General features: G+C 51.3%; 1 protein-coding gene across 1 annotated transcript; it reads left to right on the plus strand.

The window, feature by feature from the left end:
* Window positions 1–3,903: 3,903 nt before the first annotated feature.
* On the plus strand, window positions 3,904–20,845 carry TTLL4 (tubulin tyrosine ligase like 4; the record flags this gene model as incomplete). Its single annotated transcript, XM_079539228.1, has 18 exons — window positions 3,904–5,192; window positions 5,644–5,753; window positions 6,127–6,190; window positions 8,119–8,243; window positions 8,441–8,551; window positions 9,527–9,603; window positions 10,009–10,203; window positions 10,285–10,367; window positions 10,778–10,906; window positions 11,547–11,669; window positions 12,922–13,020; window positions 13,585–13,719; window positions 14,392–14,529; window positions 16,356–16,458; window positions 17,034–17,244; window positions 19,294–19,364; window positions 20,005–20,087; window positions 20,704–20,845. The coding sequence occupies 18 exons, from the start codon at window positions 3,904–3,906 to the stop codon at window positions 20,843–20,845; spliced, it is 3,288 nt and encodes a 1,095-aa protein (XP_079395354.1).
* Window positions 20,846–23,178: the final 2,333 nt, after the last annotated feature.

Below are 23,178 nucleotides of genomic sequence, written 5' to 3' on the forward strand. Positions count from 1 at the left end.
GCCTAATCATGCTGAAGTCCCTCGCCTCATCTGGCACCATGCGCTGACGTCCTGAAAGCAGCGAGAAACGTGCAAAGTCCCCTGTGACTCAGGCAGCTCAGCTCTTGTTGTCCAGTGCAGCGTGGAGGCCCCAGCCTGCGCAGGGAGCAGCTGCTTGCTTGTGCCCTGGGGTGAGGCCCTGGCTGGGCCCCAGCTCTTGGTTTGGTGCCTGCTGCCTGTATGGCTGCCTGCCTTGCTTTGGGGAGCAGTGCCCTTCTCGCAGTTTCTCTTAGGTGTGGAATTGAAAGTCACAGCTGTTCAATGGAAGTGAACGGCCTCAGCATAAAAGCAATCCCTGGATACAGGTGGAATTTGCTGACACATCCAAACTGCATCTGGTTTCTCCCTGGTGTCTCTCCTTGACTGGAGTAGCCAAATGCAAACTTTGGTATCTTGCAGTCTGCACTGAATAGGGGAGGAATTGCTCATTGCCCCACACCTTTAGTTTTGCACCCAGAAGAGGATAGCTGTCCCGTGGGTGTTCCTGGGGCAGCTGAGCTGTCCCTAAGCCTCCTTGTCCTTGCACACTTGCTTTCATGACTGGCTGCAGCATCCCATCCCCTTCTCCTGGAGCTCACGGGTGGCCTGATGTGTTTGTGTATGGTGTTGTGCAACTCCATGCTGAGTTTGGGGCTGCTTCTTTCTTGGAGCTCACCTAAATGAGGGTGGTTTCCATGCTGTTGGAACATGAGTTTGTGTCTTGTTACTGGGCGTACCAGGAGCTCAGGCACGCACAGTAAGTCACAGTGCTTGATTCTGTTGAAAGCTTTAATTTTTTTTAAGCTGAATAGGTCCTTATGAAAGGGGTATTGGCTTTAAATCCTGTTTGTGTTGTATTGTTGTTAACTCTCTTGTTCAGGCATTAATGGAATGCTGTAAAGCTTCAAGGGAGGGATGTGGTGTGACCTCAGATCTCCCTTATTAAAAAAACTTGATCCTTTCTCACTGTAAAGAGTAAGGCTGAAAGCGTGGCATAAAAAATAACACCAGATCACACATATCTGACTTTGTTTCCTTTCCACTCCTGTGACTTTTGGATGCATGAGGCTGACAGCACGTTATCAGGTCAGCTCACAGCCCATGCATTTGCAAGCTCTTGTTATTTTAAGTGTGTCACCACAGCTGAGTTTAAAATAACCTTCTTGCTTAAACTCGCGTGTCAGAGGCTTGCTTTGCTCCTGGGCTCTTTGGGGCTCATCCTTTCTCTGGAAGCAGCTCTGCTAGGAGCCCAGCAAGGGTAGAGCTGGAGGAGCTCTGCTCCCCTGCTGCCTCTCAGTGGGGCACACAGGGCAGGGGCACGTGGTGGTCCCTGCGGTGTGAGAGTCGTCAGGGCTGTGGCTGCACTCCAGCTGACGTCCCAAGTAGGCTGTGTGGTAATAAAAGGTGCTAGCTGAATAACTGTGAGCAGGTGCAGCTCTACAGTCACCATAATGTGACAACCTTAGCCTTTTTATTTATTGTGTGTCAATAAGCCCAAGCCAAAATCCATTAATTACCAGTAATGATGTTTGGGTTGGACTTCCAGCCCTGCCAATTCACCCTGGGAGTGGAGCAGGGCTTTTCCCAGCTCATGTTTCCACAATAAAACTTCCAAATGTTGTTGTACTGCTGTTGTGAGTGCCAGTGGGGACTGCTGCCCTTTGACCTTCCTGGCCAGACCCCTGCCAGAGGCAGAGGTGAGTGAAGCAGAAAGGAGAAATCTCAGTGAAGGGTGCCCAGTGGTGTGGTGGCTGTCTGAAGCCATGGGGCTGCGGCAGCTGCTGTCCTGTGGTGTCCATTACCTGGCACCTGAGAACGCTTGTATCCCCTCTGCTTCTTCTGGATGCCTCACTGAGCTGTCTCTAAGGTCACCCAAAGTGGAGGAATTCTAGGGAGGCACTCAATGCCCATTGCTTGGGCATTGTTTCTGGGCCTAGCAAGCCTCTTCCCTACCAGGTTGATGCATCTCCTTGTCCTGCAGCTGCTATACCACCGTATGTAAGCCTCTGGTGCACTCCAAATCCCTTGTTACAGCTCTATCAGGGCAGATCGCTTTTATTTTTATAGTGAGATGAGGTGGGCATAGCTGCAAAGCCCGGAGGGATGAAGCACAGGTGGCTCCTGCTGGGTGGTCACACGTGGCCAAGCTGCCAGCAAGGCATGGTGACCTCTCAGAAAGAGTCCCCTGCAGGCCAGGACACTGGGGATGCCTCCATTAACCTCTTGGTATTTTAATTTTAGGATTTCACGTCTGTTTTCCTGGTGCGCTGGGGTCGCTTTGGGGTTTGAGAGTGCTTGTTTGGCTGGGCATGCAGGTGCCAAGCTCCGATACTTGTTTACTTGGGGAACTTGAGCCAAGCAGGTGGCAGCGTCTGAGCACAGCCTCCTTGCCCTGTGCTAATCGCTGTGAATGTCACAACACGGCCGGGCTGCTCGCTGCTCACCGATCGGGTGACACAGCATGACCCAGTTCTGGAGGGCATGTGCAGCTCCTGCAGGAGTGTTTTGGTGTCTGTGGGGCCAGAACGAAGCATCCCCAGGTTAGCAGGATCCTGGTGGTGCCCCTGCTGCCTTCTGAAGGTGGTGCAGCTCATCCACAGCTCTGAGCGTGGAGCGGAGCTGAGACTTTCTGTACATCCTGACAGGGTAGTGGCTCCTTAAGGTCCTGTGCAGGATGTTTCCATTTCATACAGCATCTGGTTGGGATGCTGTTGGCCTGCTCTGAGCATGTATGGGAGACTGGGAGTGTGTGCAGGGTAGGGGTGAGCCTGGCCCAGCCCTTTGGTGGACCTGAACTGTTCTCATGGTGCTGCAGAGCAGCACTTCTGGTCTGGGAGCTACATTTCAAGTGCTGCAGCCCACGCTTGATTTTCAGGTGACAAAGGAGTGTGTGTGCACTGCAAGACAATGAAGGGAGTGGGGGGTTGGTTAATGCCCTGCTTACCTTTCACTGCTTTTTTTGGGTGTGTTTTTCATTAAGCTTGAAAGCAATTTCTTATCGTGGCTGTATCCAGGGGGCCCTCCAGGCATGAGTTAAAGCAAGGCAAATATCTGGCACGTGCTTTGTTTTCTCTCTCTTCTCCCCAGGCAAAAGAATCATACAGGTGCAGTGCAATTGTTTGAGGAGGATTTAGGGCACCAAGTGCTGTGCGGCATTCTGGTCTGCTGACTGCTCCTTCTAAGAGTATTTTCTGTAGGGCCACGATTAAAAAGAATGCATGTGTAGTGCAGGCAGTCTGTGCCTAGCACAGGTGATGGTGTTGGAAGAGCCCTGTGTTTTCTGTTTGTAGCCTTCTCACTCCTGGGCTGTTTCTGTGGAGTTACCAAAGCAAGAAGGTTATTCATTGTCAAAGTGAAGGCTGAGGTTCTTGCTAAACTGTGTGACTTTGGGAGCTGGAGCCTTAAGGAAAGGAGAAAAAACAAGAAACGTTTGGGGGCTGCTGTGGAGCCAGGAGAGCTGTCTTGCCTTGCCAGGCTAGTTGTGGCAGCCAGGGCAACCTTTGCTTTCACAAAGTCAAAGCTTTTGTGTGCACAGGAGTTTTCCCGGGGCCCTTTGTAAGTTGTCCTTCATGTCCTCTGGTGTCAAGTGAGATGCCAACACTTTCTTTGCTGTGGTCTGGTCCAGAGAGACCTTTGGGAAGCCTTGGCAGAGGGAGGGACATGGGTTTTGATGCCACTTGGTGCCCTCCTGGCAGCAATTGGGCCTGGCGCTTTAAGTGCAGTGGTGCAGAGACATCCTGTAAGAGGCCAGCTTTGCTGTGGCGATAAGGAGGAAAGCAGGTGTGCTGCTCAAGTCACTGTGTTTCATGTAGTCATCTTGTTTCAGGCCAGTGAAGGTGCTGCAGTGGATTACAGATTTGCTCTTGCCTCGTGCTATGGCTCTACATGGCCTCAGCAGGACCACAACGCAATAACCTGGGCCCCAGACAGGAGGAGAGCTTTGGCCTCGGGACAGACACCCTTCCAGCAGAGCGACAGCGCAGAGCATGGTGCCTCGCCCCTCAGCAGCACGCGAAACCCATCTGGGCTTTGGAGAGGCAGCATGTGAATGCCCACCGGGATCTCAGCCCACCACCCTCAGGGATCCCTTTGCAACAGTCATGCTTCTTGTACCCGCCAGCACCGTGCCCATTGCATCCCATTGAAAGCTCCCAGCCCTGCCCGGAGCTGTGTGGGAGCACGCTGCTCTACCAGCGCTCCTGCCTGAGAGCCAAACCCTACCACTTTCCTTTCTGGAGCCCCCAGGACACCAGCTCTGCCCCAGGAAGGGCAATGTCTTCCTTGGTGATGGAGCCCTGCCTGCCACCTGTGCTGCCTGAGGAGCATGCTGGGTCTGGGCTGAAAGGCTCTGCCCTCAGCTTGGGCTCAGCTTGCCCTCAGCAGGCTTCCAGCTCCTGCAGACCAGTGCTCCACAGCAATTCCTTCCTACAGCCAAGCAGTGCTAAAGTGCCTTTGCTGCAGTCATCGGAAATGAAGAAGCTGAAGAACACCGCCAGTTTTCCCACCATCTCATGGCCACGCTCCAAGACTGATGGAGACTGCTTCCCCCACAGCCCTGCAGTGCAAAGCAGCGACCAGGAACAAACCTCTGCCTCCTCCATGACTCTCGTGCCCAACAGTGTGACCCTTAGGAATGAGTGGTGCTCTTGGCCACTGGGGGACACTGAGAGGAAAGCATACAGCTTGTGTGAGGCAGAGCCCAAGATCAGCCTCACGGCAGCTGTGCAGAAGCTGGTTGGACAGACTGCTACCTGCAGTGGCTTCGGACACGAAGTTAAAAGCTCTGGCCTTAGGAATGCAGGTGGCTTGTCCAATAGGGACAGATCAGGGCATCGCATCATGGCACACGTCACTTCAGAGGAGACCATTGCTCCCCCAAACTTGGAGATGGGCAGCCATCATCTTAATGGTAACTCAAGCCTTATAGGCTCCGATGGTGCTGTCGTCTGCACTAAACGGATCAGCGTTCATCTCCTGGCCTCCTGTGCCAGCTCTCCCGACCGCAGCTCCAACTGCCGGCTCACAAATACGCTGACCCTGCGTGGCGGCGAGCAGGGAGCCAGAGCAGAGCCTCAGCAGCTTGCTGCCATCTCTGAAGTGGCCACTCAGATGTCCAGCATCCAGCTGGAGAAAAAGGAGAAGTGTGCCCATGCAATGCTCCCAGAAAAGCCTGAGTGAGTAGAGCATGGGGAATGAGAGAGGCTGTGGGGAGGTGGGGTTGGACTGGCTTTCTTCTGGGTTTGTGTTGGAAAAGGCTATACTTAGTGCAGTGCAGGGGTGACTGCATCTGTGAACAAACCCATGTGAAACATCCTATTGCAGGAGGAGCCTTTCTGCTATTCCAGGTCACACAGGCCCTTGGTGGCTCTGAGCCCTCTCATCTACTTTTTCAGCCACAGCGTAGAAGCGTGGTGGAGCACTGCTTGTCAGGCTCTGCAGGTGTTTTGGGTGAAGGTTGCTGTTAGGCCAGCTCCAACAAAGCTTTCCCTGGGTGGAAGTGTGCATTCCTGAAGGAACGTGGCATCAATGTAGGACAAAGGGAATATGGAGCAGCACTGTGGGCTTCTAGATGTTTTGGGTTTACAAAGTATTTACCACTCTCTAATGTGATGTCCTTTATCGCAGTGTTGCTGCTGGGGAGTCACTGCTGGGGCTGAGCCATCCCCAGGACGATGTGGAGGAAGAACTTCCTGGTAGCCTGGATGAGAGCTGCAGTCTGGAGGAAGAAGAGAACAGTGAGTGCCCATTCCCCAGGGGGAGCTGAGCTCTGCCCCTTGGTGTGTGCAGGGGCTGTCTGGGAGTGAGGTGTGTGCACAGCAGGAAAGCTGTGACTGCACACTGTCTTACATTCTTGCTGTCATTTTGGGACCTAGAGATTGTGTGGAAGTCAAAATCAATCTAGCAGTAAGGAGAAGTTGTGGAGGTTCCTCTGAGGAATGGAATAGGGTTTAAACTTGCCCCGCTCCAGTCTGTGTGAAGGGCTGTTGGCTCTGCTTTTGCCCCAGTCTTCATAGTGGGTTAGTGGGTGAAATTTAGGATTCAAGAACTTGGAGCAGCTGTGAAGGGTCTGTCCACAGAACCATTTGTTTTTTCTCTTCCCTCCTGCAGGTGACTCGGATGCTTCCTCTGTCACTGGCATGTCATCTAATGACTCTGTGGCTCTTGTATCCAGGTTAGTAGCTCTAAATAATGCACTGCAGCTTGGCATTTTTGTCTTCTTGGTGGCAGAAAAGAGGTGTAGCATGTGAGGGAATAGAGTGAGGATGGCAGCCAGCTTCCCAACCAGAATTAGCTTCCTGAAGACCAAAGCTATGGACAGCAGCCTGTAGAGTGTTGAGGGTACATCCACCACAGCAAAGCAGGGGTCTTAATTTCACTGCCACAGGCAGTTGCTGGGTTAGGTTTATTGGATTACAGTGTTTATTGGATCTTGCAGTGTCATTTCTGTGCAGATGAAGCAGAATGGAGGTATCCTGGGTCCAGAGATGCAAACAGCTTGTGGGGTCTTGTGTCTCAGCACTGCATCCTAGAAACAAGACCACAGCCTGGGTTTTTCTTTAGCTTTTGGAAAGAGGTTTCTTTGGTCGTGGTTTGGTCAGCCTGTGGTCATCCGAGCCCTGCCTCTGATTCCTGGCAGACCTTTGTGGGATCTGTCCTTGGTCATGCTGCAGTGCTGCTCTTTGCAACTGTGGTGGAGGAGATAAAGGAATACTAACACGCTGACTTCTTTTGCTTCTCCTTCATCCTTACTTCCTTCACTGCATGCAGTCAGACCTGCAGTACTGGGCAGTCCTTCACCTTCTTCCAGAAGTTACTGCACCTACACCCGCTACCAAACTCCCACCAATGATGCCTCACGCATTCCAGCCCTTGCCTCTGCAACATTCGTTACATGCTCTGCTTTTAGCATCATCGTGCCTCCTCCCTGGAAGCATTCAGGGCCAGCCTGGATGGGCCTCTGAGCAACCCGATCCAGTGGGAGATGTCCCTGCCTATAGCAGGGTGTTGGAGCTAGGTGATCTTAAGGGTTCCTTCCAACCCAGACCATTCTATGATTGTACGTGTGATACACGTATGTAGCAATAGATGTATTTATTAATGCTGTGCTTTCTCTCAGAAAACTGCTTTGTCTAGGGTTTGCCATGGTAAGATGATGTATGTACGTTCAATAAAACTCCATCTTCCTCCCTTAAAAAATGCCAAAACCAAGAGGGTTATGACAACTTAAAGGTATCTGTGTTACAATCTCTAGCCCATGTTCCTGTGGACCAGGTTATAGGGTTTGTTTTGTAACAAGCTCCCTGCAAAACACAGGAGGAGATAATGCTTGACACGCTTATTTGTTGCAAACTCCACCCCTTGTCTCTGCAGACTGGTTACTGGCTTTTACGCCCACTGCTTGTACCACATTACAGTGATGCAAATTCCTGATAGCAGGATCAAGGCTCTTTGTGGAGCCATCTGATCTGCTGTGGACTAAAACAAGATTTGTGCCAAGGAATTACGATCAATGTGATTTATTGCTGTTTAATAACTTTTAATTACCAATTCTGGTATTGAAAAAAATGACTGTATAGAAATAAACACTTATGAAACATCCCAGCTTCCCTCCAGGCTCTTCTCTTCCTTTCTCTGATCTCCAGCTCCACTGTTGCATTTTGTCTTCAGTGAGGCAAAGGGCAGTGCAGGACACTCTCATCAGTGTGATGTGGCTCCATTTTTGTCTGCTGTTTCCAGTTTCTTGCACTATTGATTCATTGTAGGTTCCTTGATTGTCAGCGGCCCTTTTGGGGTTGTAACCTCCTCCTAAGGACTCTCTTCTTGTTTCCTGCCTGGCAAGCAGTTTTTGCCCCGTCTCCTGTCTGTGGCATTGTCATCCCCTTGTCACTGCATTTACTGCCCTCCTTTAAATATATTTTTGCAAAGGCACCAGAAGCTCATTTCCTTGCTTTGTGGCAATTACGGACAGTACGGTCTCTGAGCATACATATGCATTTATGGATGTTGAGATGTAAGCCAGCCTCTGTGTGACTGCACGTGTAGGTGCTCCCCATGCTTTTTTTACCTTTATTCAGCTGCCTCCTTCTTTGTTTCTCTTAGGAAATGCCTCGAGTGCCTGGACCAGCCCACTGAGGATCAGGAGAAAGTGCTCAAACCCGCTCTTGTCTGCAGTTTATTCCCTAATGTGCCTCCAACCATCTACTTCAGCACTCGTGATGAGAGAGGTGAGCTGGGATGTGTTGCCATGCCATATTCCAGCATCCTGGATCTCCTCTGGCCATTGTGCCTTCTCTCACATGCAAAGAGGATTACATACCCTCCCTGCAGGCCCAGTGGCTGTGCAGCAGAACGTAGGAAGTGCTGTATCTAATCAAGGTATTGTGTTTGGTTTCTTTTTGTCCTTCACTTTTTGTCGTCTTAGTGGAAAAGCTGCCTTGGGAGCAAAGGAAGCTGCTGCGATGGAAAATGTGCACGGTCACGCCGAATATTGTGAAGCAAACCATTAGCAGATCTCACTTCAGAGTCAGCAAAAGTAAGTTGTGGGAAGCTGGCATCATCTGATACATCGTGTCCTCCCTCGCCTCTAGCTCGTGGGTGTGAGAAGGCAGACTGCCTGTGAAGAGCAGAACAGGAGAGAGATAGGCACTGCAGGATGCTGTGTTCCTGCTTCTGCCTGTCCAGCCTGAAATACATGAACTTTTGGAGTCCGGGCAGAGCCCAGTCTCCCTCTTGGCTTGTCAGTAGTATGAACCAGAAGGACGTATTCCTTGCCCATTTGGGGCAGTATGTGGGGCAGCAGAGCTGCCCTTTGGCTTGCTTAAGCTGTGCCTCTAGGTGGTGCTGGCACTCTGAGGCGGCTAACACTCCTCTATTGCCTGCACCAGCACCGCTGTCCCTTGTGCACATGTACTGAAGAAGAAACTGTCCTTCACTCTGACTGTAAGCAGGGAATTCACGGAGTTGGTATCTTGCTACAGGAGAGACGTGTCGGGGCGGGCTGGGGACACACCGAGCGTTCACAGTTGTGATCCGTACTCTGGTATGTGATCTCCTAGTGCTATTAACAGGGCTTTTCTGTGTATCAGGAGACCTCTGCTCAGTTCATTTTGAGGCTGTAATGAGACATGTAGGGCAGACCAAAGCGTAGAATATCTCGCAATCCTACACATCCCTCTGCAGGGCAGAGCTGATTAGCTAACTGCTTCGCTCTCCTGCTGGAAAACAGGAAGGTAAGGGTGTTCGAGGATTAAATGCTTCTTTCGCTCTCTCTCTGCCCAGATCCTTGCACCAGTCCTTGTGGGCAGATGACCCCCCCTGGTTAACTGGATCCCTCTCACAGCTCTTGGCTTGGCAGTTTTGCAGTGCTAGTGTGACTGCTTTGTGTTCTTGCTGTGCACTATCCCTGGCGCCCTTCTACTAGCTCCAGGAAAGGGAGGGGATGTTTTTGGGTTGAGAGGGTGTTGTGTGTGGCAGGGTACTCAGTCATGGACTATTGTTTTTCCTGTAGAAAGCAATGACTGGCTGGGTTGTTGGGGCCACCACATGAAGTCCCCCGGCTTCAGAGCCATCAGGGAGCACCAGAAGGTAGGAGATGTATTGTGCTGACTTCCTTTATGTGTGTGGAGAGAGTGCTGGGAGCAGTTTGGGTGCCTTCCCCTCAGGGCCAGGTGTTGGCTGTGCAGGCTGTCCTTGTGGTGTCACTTTAGCTGTGTGGCAGCTGGTATTTCTGTTCTGGGAGATGAGTGCAAGAGGCAGGCACACATGGGAACTGGGTGAACATCTCTGCTGTGAGCATGAATCCTGTACACACCAAGGCTGTAGTTAAGCTGTCTTCACTTGTGGCTTTGTCTAACCACAGTTATTGTTTTTTGAAGTAATCATTCCAGTGACAGAGTTGAGTCATTGCTGGGTTCAGAGAAGATGTATTCCCTGGCCAGGGAGTGACGTGGAGAGGCAGGAGCATCTCACAGGATCTGGGTTCCTTTTCAGCTAAACCACTTCCCTGGTTCATTTCAAATTGGGAGAAAGGACCGTCTGTGGCGCAACCTGTTGAAGATGCAGACTCGTTGTGGGAAGAAGGAGTTTAATTTCTTCCCCCAGTCCTTCATCCTGCCCCAAGACATCAAATTACTCAGGAAAGCGTGGGAGGAAGGAGCTAGCCGCCAGAAATGGATTGTGAAACCAGTAAGGGAAAAGAAGCACTCGGCACCTTATCCCAATGTAGCTGCCAGGAGGAGATCTCATCTGTTCTTGTTTGTTTTGCAGCCAGCATCAGCAAGGGGCATTGGCATCCAGGTTATCCACAAATGGAGCCAGCTACCCAAAAGAAGGCCGCTGCTGGTACAGAGGTGAGCAAAAGAAAGCAAAGTTGACAGGCAGCCTGGGACCTCTTACTGTCTCATCTCAGACCAGATCTGGACAGTTGTCACTACCCAGCAAAGCAGAAGCATCTGGTTTGCGTCTGGACACCTCTGCAGGCTGAGCACAATGGTGCTGCTGGAAGTGTGGCTCTGTCAGCTGTAGCTGGGTTTACAGGGATGCTGCTATTTCTCTGTAAGGTTTTAAGGTTTTGGGTGTAAACTGTGGGAGAGCTTTCCTGGCTCTCATTTTCACTGCATTATACTAAGATTGGAAATGCTATGCAAAAGAATTTCACCTGCTCTCCAAGTTGATTGCTGTTTTTGCCTTCTGAGGTGGGGCCAAGAGGTGCTGTTCCATGCAGAAATGGTAACTCTGCTGGTGCTTGCTTCTTTTGCAGATATCTGCACAAACCCTACCTCATTGATGGGAGGAAATTTGACCTGAGGATTTATGTGTATGTCACTTGTTACGATCCCCTTAGGGTCTACCTGTTCAAGGATGGATTGGTTCGCTTTGCTAGCTGCAAGTAAGTTGTACAACAGTGGTACAGGGGATCTTCTTTGATCAGCCACTTGTGGCTGTGGCAGCTACCTCAGCTTGGGCAGGAGGCAGTCATACTGTATGGTGGATGCTCAGAGCTCTAGCTTGCTTCTGAAGCTCTTCTTGCTGCTGAATAAGCAGTCTTGAAATGCACAGGTTCACTGCAGGTGAAAGGAAATGTGAGAGGATGTTTTGTGCATCCATCTTTTCAAGTCAGGATCAGCTCAGGGTAAAGCATTGCTTGAAGTGCAGTCTGTGCTTCAAGTGGATGCATTGGAAATTTAGATGTTTCATCCAGTTTTGACTGTATTGCCTTGTGCTGCTGTAGTACCATCACTGCTTTTGCCCAGTGATGCTCTGGTCTACTTTTATGACTTTGAGGGTGGGATTTCATCCCTCAGTCCCAGGGCAGCCTGTTCTGTATCTCTTCCTTTGTCCTCCCAGCTCTGGGTCTGTGGGGACGGAAATTGTGGAGGCAGCCTTGTTCCAGGCTCTCTGGGAAAGGGCAGCAGCAGAGTTGGTGTGCAGCCAAACAGAAAGGTGATGAGAACAGAGCTCCTTGCACCATGGGTCTGGCGGCAACCTGTTTAAGCTCAGATTGTTTGTGCTGCTACCATTTCCTCTAGGTACTCCTCTTCAATGAAGAGCCTCAGCAACAAGTTCGTGCACTTGACCAATTACAGTGTGAACAAGAAGAACACTGAATACAAGTCCAACTTGGATGAGACTGCTTGCCAGGGACACAAGTGGTAGGTGCTGTGAGGGGGGAACTTTCAGTTCACAGGGTCAGCTCTGTCTGTTCTCTGTTAAATCAGCCTTTTTTAGTATTACTACCCAAAACTGGAAGGTACCCAAAACTTCAGTATCATCTGCTCCTGCCAGGGGAAATGGGGACAGCAGAGTAATTCCAATTATCAGGACATGGTGTTGAGAAGCAGTGGTTCTGTTTCTGGTCACTTCAGAAGAAGGCTGCAGTCTTGCAAAAGTTTGTTCCCTGCTGTCCTATAGGTGGACTGATCCAAGTAGTTAGGCACTTGTCTCTGATTCCACAGTGATGTTTAAACTCTTTTAAAAATAGTGCAGGATAGAGTTCTCAATTTGTGGGCCTGGGCTGGTCTTTTTCTCTTCAAAGGGAGCTGTGGAGAATGATTTGATACAATAAAATTGCATTGCCTGGATCTGCTGCTCGGCGCAGTTCCTCTGTGGGTACATTGAGAAGGGTCTGCTGTCTCCCAGCATTTGGAATCCTGTGGGACTGCGTTCATCTGTTTTTTGGTACCACCATGCAAGTCAAAACTGACTGCTCCCACATTAAAGATGAGTGGCTGTAATCAACTCCGTCTTGTATGCAGGAGGCCTGACCTTTGGATTCCTGGCCATTAGCCACACAGTCTCATTTAAGCAACATCTGAGCATCCCTGGCTCAGCATCAGGGAAACTTGCAGCGCTTGGTGTGGTGTGGGAAACTCCTACAAAAGCACAAACACTCTTCCCCCACCATCCTTCTTGCCACATTTATGGAAAAAAAAATTCTCCACCCCCCAAAGCTTCAGTGAAATGGCTGTAGCTAAATGGCTTTTGGGGGTTTTGATGGATTCTTGGTGAGCTGCTTTGCAGTACTCCTGAGGAAGGCCTGCAAGAAGGGGAGGTTTGCTAAGGACACAAAGGGGGAGGGAAGAGAAGATCTGGAGCTGACGTACCATGCTCATGTGCTAATTTGGGACTTACTACTCCAGTACTGGGATAAGTCTATGACAGATTTATGGTTCTGATAGCTTGTTCCTGCAAGAACAGGGGCCAGGCTGGGGAGAATTGCAACCAGGAGTAGAGTGGTTTGAGAATGGCAGAAGGATGCTGTGGTCAGGAAAAGTGGAGATACATCCCTTAGCTTCCTGCTAAAAGCCTTGCCAAGGCTCCCTATTGCTGTTTTCACTTCCCTGGCGGGGCAGGGCTGGGCAGCAGGGGGCCACAAAACAATCTCTTTTGCTTTCTGTCTCCCAGGGCACTCAAAGCTCTCTGGAATTACTTGACTCAGAAGGGAGTTAACAGTGAGGCCATCTGGGAGAAGATTAAGGACATCGTTATCAAAACCATAATTGCGTGAGTCTTGGTGCCCCTTGCTCTGCTCCTGACTGAGGAGTGCGCTCCTGGCCCCTCTGGCTCTTCAGCCCCACTCAGTCTAGTCCTTTGGCTCTTAATCTAAGTGCTGCCACCACTGCTGGCTTCAGTCTCTCTAAATCCTTTGTTGTGACCTGTTAGCTGTGTTCTTGCTGCTGTAGCTGTAAGGCATGAATAGACCTGATACTTCCTGGATCCACCTGCAGTGCAGAGGGGAGGACCAAGAGGGTGCAGCATACGTGGCACTCTGCCAGCTTGCACCCACTGCACCACTTGTGCAGGATGCTTCAGAATAAAGGTCCCTTGGTGCTGGCTGAATCTTCTATTCAGAAATGGATCCTGTCTGACAGAGGCCTGGCTTGGGGAGTTGCTCAGGATCTGATACTGGATTCAAATGCAGTGCAGCAGGAGCTTGCAGGCCTGCTTTGGTCTTTCAGCCCATCCGCTCCACAGCATGTGGCTGTGCGCACTCTGTGTTGGCAGTGTGCTGCAGTCAGGTCTCTGCTGCCTGTCTGTTGGAAATGAGCATTTTCTCTTGGCTTGCAGATCTGAGCCGTATGTGAACAGCCTGGTGAAGATGTACGTGCGGCGGCCGTACTGTTGCCATGAGCTTTTTGGGTTTGATATCATGCTGGATGAAAACCTCAAGCCCTGGATCTTAGAGGTCAACATTTCCCCAAGGTAAAGCAGCTTTTCCTCCCGAAGTCTGTCTCTGGGCCAGTGGAGGTGGATGACAGCCTTTCTTTTACCATAAAGTAAATCTGGCCTATGATGTCCCCTGCATTGAACAACTGCTTTGAAGACTCCCTCTCCTGATTCCTGCAGAATTCAAAGTCCTTCCTGTCTGCAAAAGCAGCATCCATCTGTAGCTTAGAAACCTGTGCTGGGCATGCCTCAGCTAGAGCCAGGGAATAGTACATTTTAAAAAAAAAAAAAAAAAAAAATACCAAGGAAGAATGTGTCATGTAAGGAAGGGGTGACGGCAGAGATTTCTTTGTGTGGGCAGAAGTGCTTGGCAGCTCTGCTGCCTCACGCACCATTCATTCCTCTCTTGCTTGTTCCTTGGCTCCACCTGGCTATGTGGTCTCAGCTATTCAGACAGGGCTGGGAGCCGTGGTGTGCCTGGACACAGCCTATCCTGCCTACTAGAGTTGGATGAGCACAAACTAGACACAGTAGGGATTGCAGGCTGGACTCTAAGGATGGATTTGCCAATTTCCAGCAACCCTCTGGGTGGAGGAAGAGAAGCAAACCATTTTTGGCTGGAGGGACACTCCAAAGGGAGTGATCACAGGGCCTTCAGGCTCAGAACCTCCATTCTAGCACTCAGACTGCTGTGTTTTCTTCCTCCAGCCTTCACTCCAATTCACCTCTGGATGTGAGCATCAAGGGCCAGATGATCCGGGACCTGCTTAACCTCGCTGGCTTTGTTCTGCCCAGCATGGACAGCGTAGCCTCAAGACCTCAGACTAGAATTGATTTCACCTGCAGGTCAGCCCTATTCTCTTTCAGGGCAGAAAGGCAAAGCAGGCTTTTCTCTTGGAGGATTTCATTTGGGGGCTGCTCTCAGAGCAACATACTGGTTTCTGTTCTGTCAAGAGCCTGTGCTTGCTAGTCCTTCAGCTGGATGTTTGAGGGACTTGCATTATTCCCTGGGTATCTGGTTCCTGCAGTCTCTTCAAGGAAGGATTTATGCCTGATTTACAAGTCCATAGTTGGAAGTGAGAGTAGGCCAGTGTAATTCATGCTTGCTCTGCAGTTAGTCAAGTCCTCCTTCCCCCTGCCAGAACTAGCATGATGCTGAGCTGCACTGCCTCTCCATCTGCTTCAAAGGCTGGCTGGCTGTGTTGGGGCTGGATCTGCTTACCCCATCCCCCAGAGCTGACATGCTGCCGACTTGAGCAAGAGGAGCACCTGTTATTTTGCAAAGGGTAGAGCAATCTGTTCCTAAGACAGAATTACAGGTGTCAGAGGAGGTAGACCTATGGTGGGTGTGCAGTCTTGTCTTGCAAAAAAGGGAAGCTTTTTTTGCATAAAGCTAATTTCTGAGCGTGTGTGCACCCAGGCCCCTTTTCCTTCTGTTTCACCATAGCTTTGGCTTTTACTGGTTTCAGACCTTGTGCTGTGGGAAAAGGAACCAGCCCTGCTCTGCAGCAGAGTGGTTGCTATATGTACACTACTGAAGGGGCAGCTTGCTGGGTTGAACACCAGCACACAGTGATGGATGGGCATGAAAGAAGATGGGACTCCCGCCCTCCGCCGGCTCTGTGCCTTCAGCAGAGAGAGAGGCTTGGAGCATGGGCCCATTCCAGTCCAGGGAGCTCTCACCAGCCCATCTGTGACACTTTGATCACAGGCTCGTTTGCAGCTTGTGACTGAGGTGATGAAGGGCAGGTGCCCTTGCAGGAACCTGCAAAGGATTAACCAGATCTTTAACATGGTTCAGATGATGCATTACCAGAGTTCCTGCATCCAGGAACAGGCTTGCTTAACTGTATCTGCTGCCCTGGAAAGGATGTGAGAGGGTGTGTTGTTTTGTTTTGTTTTGTTTTTTTTTTTTGCATGTGGGCATAATTCCAGTAGATTTTTGTGTTCCCAAGACCCATGCAGAGTAGCCTCAGGGCTCTGTTTGGATCTCTGCTCTACTAATAATCTTTGTGGCAGCAGAACAAGTTAGCTGTGTTGATATAAGTGTTAAAAGGTGTTGGGCAAGTATCTCTGCCTCTGGCATCCCCAAATGGCTCATTTGGGTGCTTAGAATAATTGAGATGCTTGCTGGTCAGAACATACAAAAGACCAAGGTTTCCCATGGCAAGTGGAGCTGGAATGCATTTGAATATTGGGAATTCTTGGATAATGCATGAATGCTTAATCCCCCAGTGTTCCCCTTTCTTGTACAGAATCAGTACTGAGTAGAAGTACACCCAGGCACAGTGTAGTTAGGGAGCTGCATCTGGAGTGGGATATAAACCTAAGATCCGTCCAGGCTTCAAGTGCTCTGAGTCAGGTCACGTTGCCTTTCTGGCCCTTTTTCATTCTATATGGGTGGGAGGTGATTGTTAGTGTTTTTAGTGAAGGAGTGCTGTGGGGCCTGAGCTAGCAGGATCTCCCTTGTTGCCTTGCTCACGTCCTACCTGGATCCCATGCTGATGATAAGGCTGTGGATGCATCACTGATCCCGGAAGTAGTGAAGTCCTTGGAGGAAGCATTCTCTCTTTCATGACATCTTCGTTAGGGTGTCATGCTGAGAGGAGCCTTGCAACATCGAGACTTTGCTTTGATTACTTAAATATTCTACTGTCTTTTTGTGTTCTTAGTCAGGGCAGTGCTTTGAAAGAGAAGCCCAGACCAGCCTCTGAGTGTTTCACAGCAGAGAAGTTGAAGAAGGCCTATTACTTGACAAAGAAGATACCTGACCAGGTATGACGCAACAGTCCCTGGTACCAAAACTGCCAGAGTACTGCCAAGCCACTGTCTCAAACAATTCCATGTTTGTCTCAGTCCCGTTTCCTGACTGTACCTCTGTGTGGAGACACCCAGGCTGTGGGGAGCACCTGGGCTTCAGCAGGTCGCAAGGTTGCAGAAATAAGTCAGGTTTGCTTAAACCATTGTTGCCATGACTCATATTTGCATTGAAGTGGACATGTGCTGATGGGGGGACAATATCCACTGGTCCCCAAATAGGGTCTGAACACTGCCTGTTTCTCATATGTCTCTGTGCAGCTCTCACTGCATTTGTCAGTTGACTGCATACAGGTTAGCTAGGACACTTCCCTTGTGTGCAGCCTCTGTCGTAGTGGCAGAAGTGGGGTTTTCAGCAGCACTGATGTCAGCACTGAGTTCAGATTCCTTCATTTTGCAAGTGGCCCTTGTCCCGGAGATCTCAGACTCGTGGAGACCTCTTCCTGGAAGGGTTTGGAGAGTGGGGAGGTGGAAAAAGGAACTGAAAAAACGTAACTCGCTTCTCCCTGACCCTGAGACGCTCTTGTCTGCAGGATTTTTATTCTTCTGTCTTGGACATCCTGACTCCGGATGACGTTCGCATCCTGGTGGAGACAGAGGATGAATATTCCCGGCGTGGGCAGTTTGAGCGGGTGTTTCCCACCCACATCTCCACGCGCTACCTGCGCTTCTTCGAGCAGCCTCGCTACTTCAACATCCTGGTGACCCAGTGGGAGCTCAAGTACTACTTGAATAAACACAAAGGTAACTGCCATCTGAGAGCTGGCACAGTTACCTGAGTCAGGCAAGTTGCCTGCCTGAGGCCGTGGGAGATTTCTGACCTATGCATTTTGATAAGGAGCTGCCTGCCTCCACGCTAGTTCCCCTCTCAGAATGCTTCAAATGTCAGGAAAAGCTTATTCTGAGTTGATCATAGATCTGGTGCTGAGTTCACCAGCACAGTCGAGCGTTTCTAGGTGCCTTGGGATATCCTTGGGATATCCTTGGGATATTTAGTTCTCAACTAAAGCAGCATAGATTCTGCTTTCACCCTGCAACTCCAGCCTCTTATTCCATACCTGTGCCTTTTTTTGAGGAAGGAACAGCTCGAGTCACTGGGGTTTGTCCCTTACAGGTGGTTTGTGAAGTGAAGGCAAAATTAGGCCTGTTCCCTGTGTCTACTGCTGTGTTCTAACCTAAGAAGTAGCACCAGCATGCATGCAGGAGAAAGGGGCATTTTTCTGAAATACAAGAAATCTATTTCTTATCTCCGCTTCTCCAGGACACCTCTGTATTCCAACAAAAAGCATCTTTTAGTGAAATTTGCTGGGCAGACCATTTCCTTCTTACTTGGGGCCATAGGAGGGGCTGTCCAGGAAAGAAAACTGAGTTGTAGTGTAAGATGTTAGAGAACACAGAGCCTGTGGCTCAGGGCTCTCCTTCAAGCCCCTGCCTTAACTGAAGAGGTTTTGGAAGAAGCCAACCCTCCACTGATACAACTGTATGTGCTCCTAATGTCAGCACTTTATGTAATGCACAGAAAAAAAAAAAAAAAAAAAAACACCAAAAAAAACCTCAAACAAAAAAAATGGGGCGGGGGGTTGGGAGGAAAAGCTTTTGTCACTCTTCAGTGGTATTTAAGCTAATATCAAAGGGGTCAGTAACTGTCTTTCACAGAGATAATAACCTTGCAGCCCTCTCCAGCTGTGCTGTCAGCATGTGTCATTCTTTGCCTTGCTAATGCCTTTTCTGGATGCTCTTCTGTCACTTGGAAGAAAGACCCTGTCATCGTCTTCACTGAAGTGCTGCCCAGAGCTCTGCTACTCGGACTGAGCCCTGGCTTAGTGCTCCAGCATCCTCCTGGCAGCCCAGCAAACAGCACTACCCCTTTGCTGCCCTTTATCTATGAGCAAAACCCAGCCTCTGCCCCCTTCCTTTTCACATCCATTCCTCACAGCCCTCATCTCTCCCTGGCCAGTAAGTTCAGAGCCTTGTCTGGTGCCCAGAGCTGGGGCAGCACTGCCCAGCTGTCCTGCTCCTCTCAATCCTCAACACATGGGTTTTTTTCCAGGGTCCTGGGGCGTGCTGAAAGGTCACCAAGGAGCACAGTTTGGGAAGCAAGGGTTCCTCCTATAGCTAGAGCTGGTATCATATAGCAAAGCGTGGTAACCCCAGCTGGAGAGCATCAAGTTCCTCGCTGTTGCTCTGCTGGTTCATGAATCTCAAGGCACCTTAGCCTCATCTGTGTCAGGAACGGAGCCCAGGTCTCAGCCTGTATTGAGCTGTGTGTGCCTGCCTGGCCTGGATGTTTCTGGGCAGGGAGGAGGTGATGCAGTTGGTAGATGTGCCCAGAGGAAGCTACCTGAGCTGCCATCCTCTGGGAAAGGAACTGGTGACTGCAAAGCTGCTCTGTATCTGCACTGTAGGAACTTTCACCACTGCAACCCAAATCAGGTGCTGCTGTTGGCAGGCACCAGGCTCAGGGGACTGCCAGTCTGGTCCAAATCAGCAAATCCTGTGCTGCCCCAGTTTTCCTGTGTAGCTGAGCCTGCTGCTTGGTGTGTCTGGCTCCCTGGGAGAAAGGCAGGCACTGCATCACCCCACGTGCTAGCATTCAGCAATGTTTGCTCATACAGAGGGTGAACAGCCTTAGTTTACCCTGTGTTTGCTGGGGCTCAGGCACGCATTCAAGTTATTACTGCATGGTCAGTTCACTCTGTACAGTGTTTTTGCGTTCCCTAAGCTGGGGGAGATATAGCTGTCTATGAGCTTCCCAATTCATTCTTGCTTCTTGTCTGTTCTGTCACCTCCCAGGTCTGGAGCTACTGAAGAAATGGTGTGTCAAAGGCTACCACACTGGGACAGGGACGGATTTGGCCCAGATGGTGAGCATAGCTGTGGATAAGCCAGGGAAAGGTTGCTGTGAAGAGAGGGGCAGAGAGTCTGTGAATCTGTGGGTTGTCTGATTCAGGAGCTCTTTCTGCTTTTTCCACTTTCTGTGCCTCCTGCCCTATCTGTTCGTGCTGTTCTTCCCTCTCTGCTAAGGCCTCCAGCAGTCTAGAAAAACCCACGTTTCTCTGTCTCCCACACTAATATAAAATCTGCGCAGTAGATCGAATTGCAACCACTTTGCATCCAAAAATGGTTGGGCACAATGGGCACAGCCTGGCATATTTAGCATCTGGCCTGCCGTTTATTCCCCTTGGTAAGGGAACAATCTCCTTCTGTCACTCCTGTGCCTTAGAGCAGGCTGATCTAGTGAAGAAATCCACTCTTATGACCTCAGGATGCTCTGTTCCCACTTGCAGCAGAGGGATTCATTAAGCAGGGAGTGAAGACTGCTCTGTTTGCTATTCTGGGAACAGTCTGGTGGCAGTGATGATGCGCAGCAGTGTGAGGCAATTGAAGCTGAAGAACAGTAGGGCAGCCTACAGCAGATCCCAGCCTGTTCTCTGTGCACTGTTAGGCTAGGGGATTTTGTCATAGCTTAAATAGCCTTTTGGTTGTATTTCTCTCCTTCTCTAGTGGTCGCTGCCAAAGTCCTTCTTCCTCCAGAAAAGCAGTGTTCAATCAAATGGCTTCAGCAAACTGGAACCGGACAGGCTGGGGTGAGTTTTCCCTGGCTGGGATATGCACAGTGTGGCTTTGGGACTGGTGTCCAGAGAGAACTGGAAACAGGAAAAGCAGCTTTGTTTCAGGGGACAGAGAAAGTGATTTGCTTATAGGCTCTGAGGCCAGCATCTCATTTATGGAGAGCAACTGGTAGGGTTCGTGTAATGTCTACGAGACTGGGCTTGTCTCCTTGGCACTGTATGCCCTGCTCAGTTGGTGCAAGGCCCCAAAACAGCTGGTGTGGGTGTTGTCTGGCAAGTGGCTGTTGTGGTCCAGCAGTGCTGACAAAACGTGTCCCACAGGGACCTGCACCACCTTGATGGAGAGCAGAGACTCTGCCCCTATGTAGGGCTGGAGCAAGGGAGCAGCAAGGTTTGCGGGGCTGCTGTGCTCTGCCAGCTTCACTGAATGAAGTTGGGCTGCAGGGTGGGTACCACTGGCCTGGGCAGCTTGATACAAGACTGTGGTTCCTCTGAGTAAGCCAAGTGGAGTGCAGGCATACACCTGGCCTCTGGAGTTAAGGGAGAAGAGATCTTGTGCCCAGACCAGAACGTCGTTGGGTTTTCATGCAGCCGGAAAGGCCGACCCCTGACCCTAATATTTCTCTTGCAGCAACCTCATCTCACCAAACAGTGGAGATCTTGTGAGATGCCTGGAGCCCAGCCCTGCTCAGAGCTTACCTCTCAACAAATGCACTGTTGGAGCTGACCAGAAACCTGGTGGCTGCCTCTCAGACACTGCCCTGGTGCTGTGAGCAGGCAGCTGCCTTCCCTCCCTGGGGACACCTCAACCTACCTCAAAGGAAGAGACAGAAGCTGGCTCTGGAGCACAAGTACAAGTCCTGTGAAGCTCCCTGCACTGCACACTTTCCAATTGGTTGTTCCTGGAGAGAGCTGTGTGACTCATTTTTTAAAACAAATGGCAAAACCTGGCCAAGTTGGGTTTGTGGCTGTTGTTCAAGCCTGATGTGATGATGGTTTCCTTCTGTAGGATCTGGCTGAGTTGGGCGTCGCCTCCCTCTCTCCTTTCCTCACCAGTATGGGTTGAACCCCTCCTTGCCTGTGTTGCTTTGCACTAACCCTGAGCTCCAGAGAGCCAGCAAAGTTGTCTGCTCCCCTCTCACTGCAGGCCAAGGCAGGGGAGGGCCAGCAACACTCTGCTCTTTTGGAAGGAGCAGGGCTTGGGCCTTCCAGCCTGTGGGTTTTTATCCTATCTGAGTACTTGTGCCCGCATCCTCTGGTTTCTGCCCACTGCTGCCCCAAGCCCTGGCCTGGCTCCCAGCTGCAGTGGGGCTGGGGAGGGAGCAGACCCTCACTGCTGTTGGCTCTGTGGTACCCTGCAGTGTGCACACTGGGGACTGCAGATGGGTGCTGCTCTCCTCCTCTCTATTTTTCCCTTCATTTCTGAAGAATTTCCATTAAACTTTTGCACATGGCTGCTCTTGTGCCCTCTCTGTCTGATCACACCTGGTGGCCCCTTCTGTGGTGAAGGCACAGTGGGTGCTTGGCTGGGGCGCTATGGGGCTGGGGCTTGCAGAAAGCCCTTCCCTCTGCTTTCCCTGCAGCCCCCCATGCCTGCAGCAGGCCCTGTTTTCTGGTCTCCTTGGTGACAATCTCATCGCTCCTCGGCTTCTCTCCAGCACCTGAAAATAGCCACCGAAAGTGGAGATGCCTGCTGCCAGCACCGCCGCCGTGGCCAGGCTGGAGCCAGGCTGACCCGCTCGGGGCTGGACGCTTACATCTGCAGGCCAGTATCACACGGTAGTGAGGCAGTCTGGGGGAACCCTTGTGTCACCTCAACACCACTGGCTCGTGCCCAGCCCTGAGCCTCCATTCTCTTACCTCCTCTGTTTCTCCCTGTCTTTGGGTAATGCCTTTGCTATAGCTCTTGGTGTAGTTCTTTTTGCTCCTCGCAACCCATACAACGTGCATGGGGATTTTGTGGCCGCCCCTGCATCCCATGGGTATTTTGGGAAGCTGTTGACTGTGATTTAAAATCATCTGCCTGGCACCCGTGTGGGGGCCCATGGCCCTGCTCCCTGCTTTGACCAGGGTCCAGCTGTCCCCTGGGGTGAATTGGAGCCTTCCTGTCCCTATGGCCGGCCATGGGTCTGCTCGCCCACGGCCGCTCTGGGGCTGGCCCGGCAGTGGGCCAGGGCGATATTTGAACCTTCCTGAAATAGAAACGGAGCTGGGAGCAAGCATGGGGTGGGAGGGGGTGGCCCAGTGGGGTAAGGGAAGAGGGCTGGGGACATGAGATCTGGGGGCTGGGAAGAGGCTGAATGGCAGCAGCACCCCAGGATGGGCCGTGGCATGGGGACAGAGCGCCCAGCTAAGCTGTCCCTGTGTCCCACGTTGTGCTGGCTGGCCACTTATCCAACATCCTGCAGTACGTGTGGTGCTGTACCACTGCTCCTGCTGCAGCAGCCACATCCTGGTGGTGTTGAGTCGTGCTCTGGGTAAAAAAGTTGGGGGGCTGGGGATAGCTTTTCCTCCTCTGGCTATCCATCCATCCCCTGTGTCCCCAGGTGCAGCAGGTGCTGCAGACAGATGATGGGGTGACGCTATGGGTGCTGCCTGGTGGCAGTGCCCCCCCCCCCCGCCGTTGGAGGGGGCATGGCTGGCATTGCTGAGTGACACCCTATCTGCCAGGCCCCGGCCAGCCGCGGGCCCAGAATAGCAGCGCTGCCCTGCAGTCAGCATGGAGCAACTCTCCAGCCCTGCCGCTCCCCAGGTACCCTCAGGACGGGTGGGGGGCCAGGCTCGGTAACCCCCACTTGGGACCAGCCATGCCGGGTGGGGGGTTGGTGGCACCTGTTCTGTGGCTGGGTTGGTGTGGGGACAAAGACACAGGGCAAAGCGCAAACCTGCCTGCCCCCACTGTCCCCATCTGCTGGGGAATTATTGGGGTGGGGGGCATTTGTGTAAGGTTACCTCCCTGCCAGGGCAGCTCTGGCCTCCTTAGAGAGCAATCCATGTGGCTTTGTTGTTGTAGGGTGGCATGTAAACATTGGCTCTGCTGGCAGCTCTGCCCATGGTTTGTGCTGCTTTGTTATGGTAGGGTCGTCTGGGGGACTGATGGGGGCAC

Source organism: Tetrao urogallus (genome assembly GCF_951394365.1).
Source record: "Tetrao urogallus genome assembly, chromosome: 8".
NCBI classification, from domain to species: Eukaryota; Metazoa; Chordata; class Aves; order Galliformes; family Phasianidae; genus Tetrao; species Tetrao urogallus.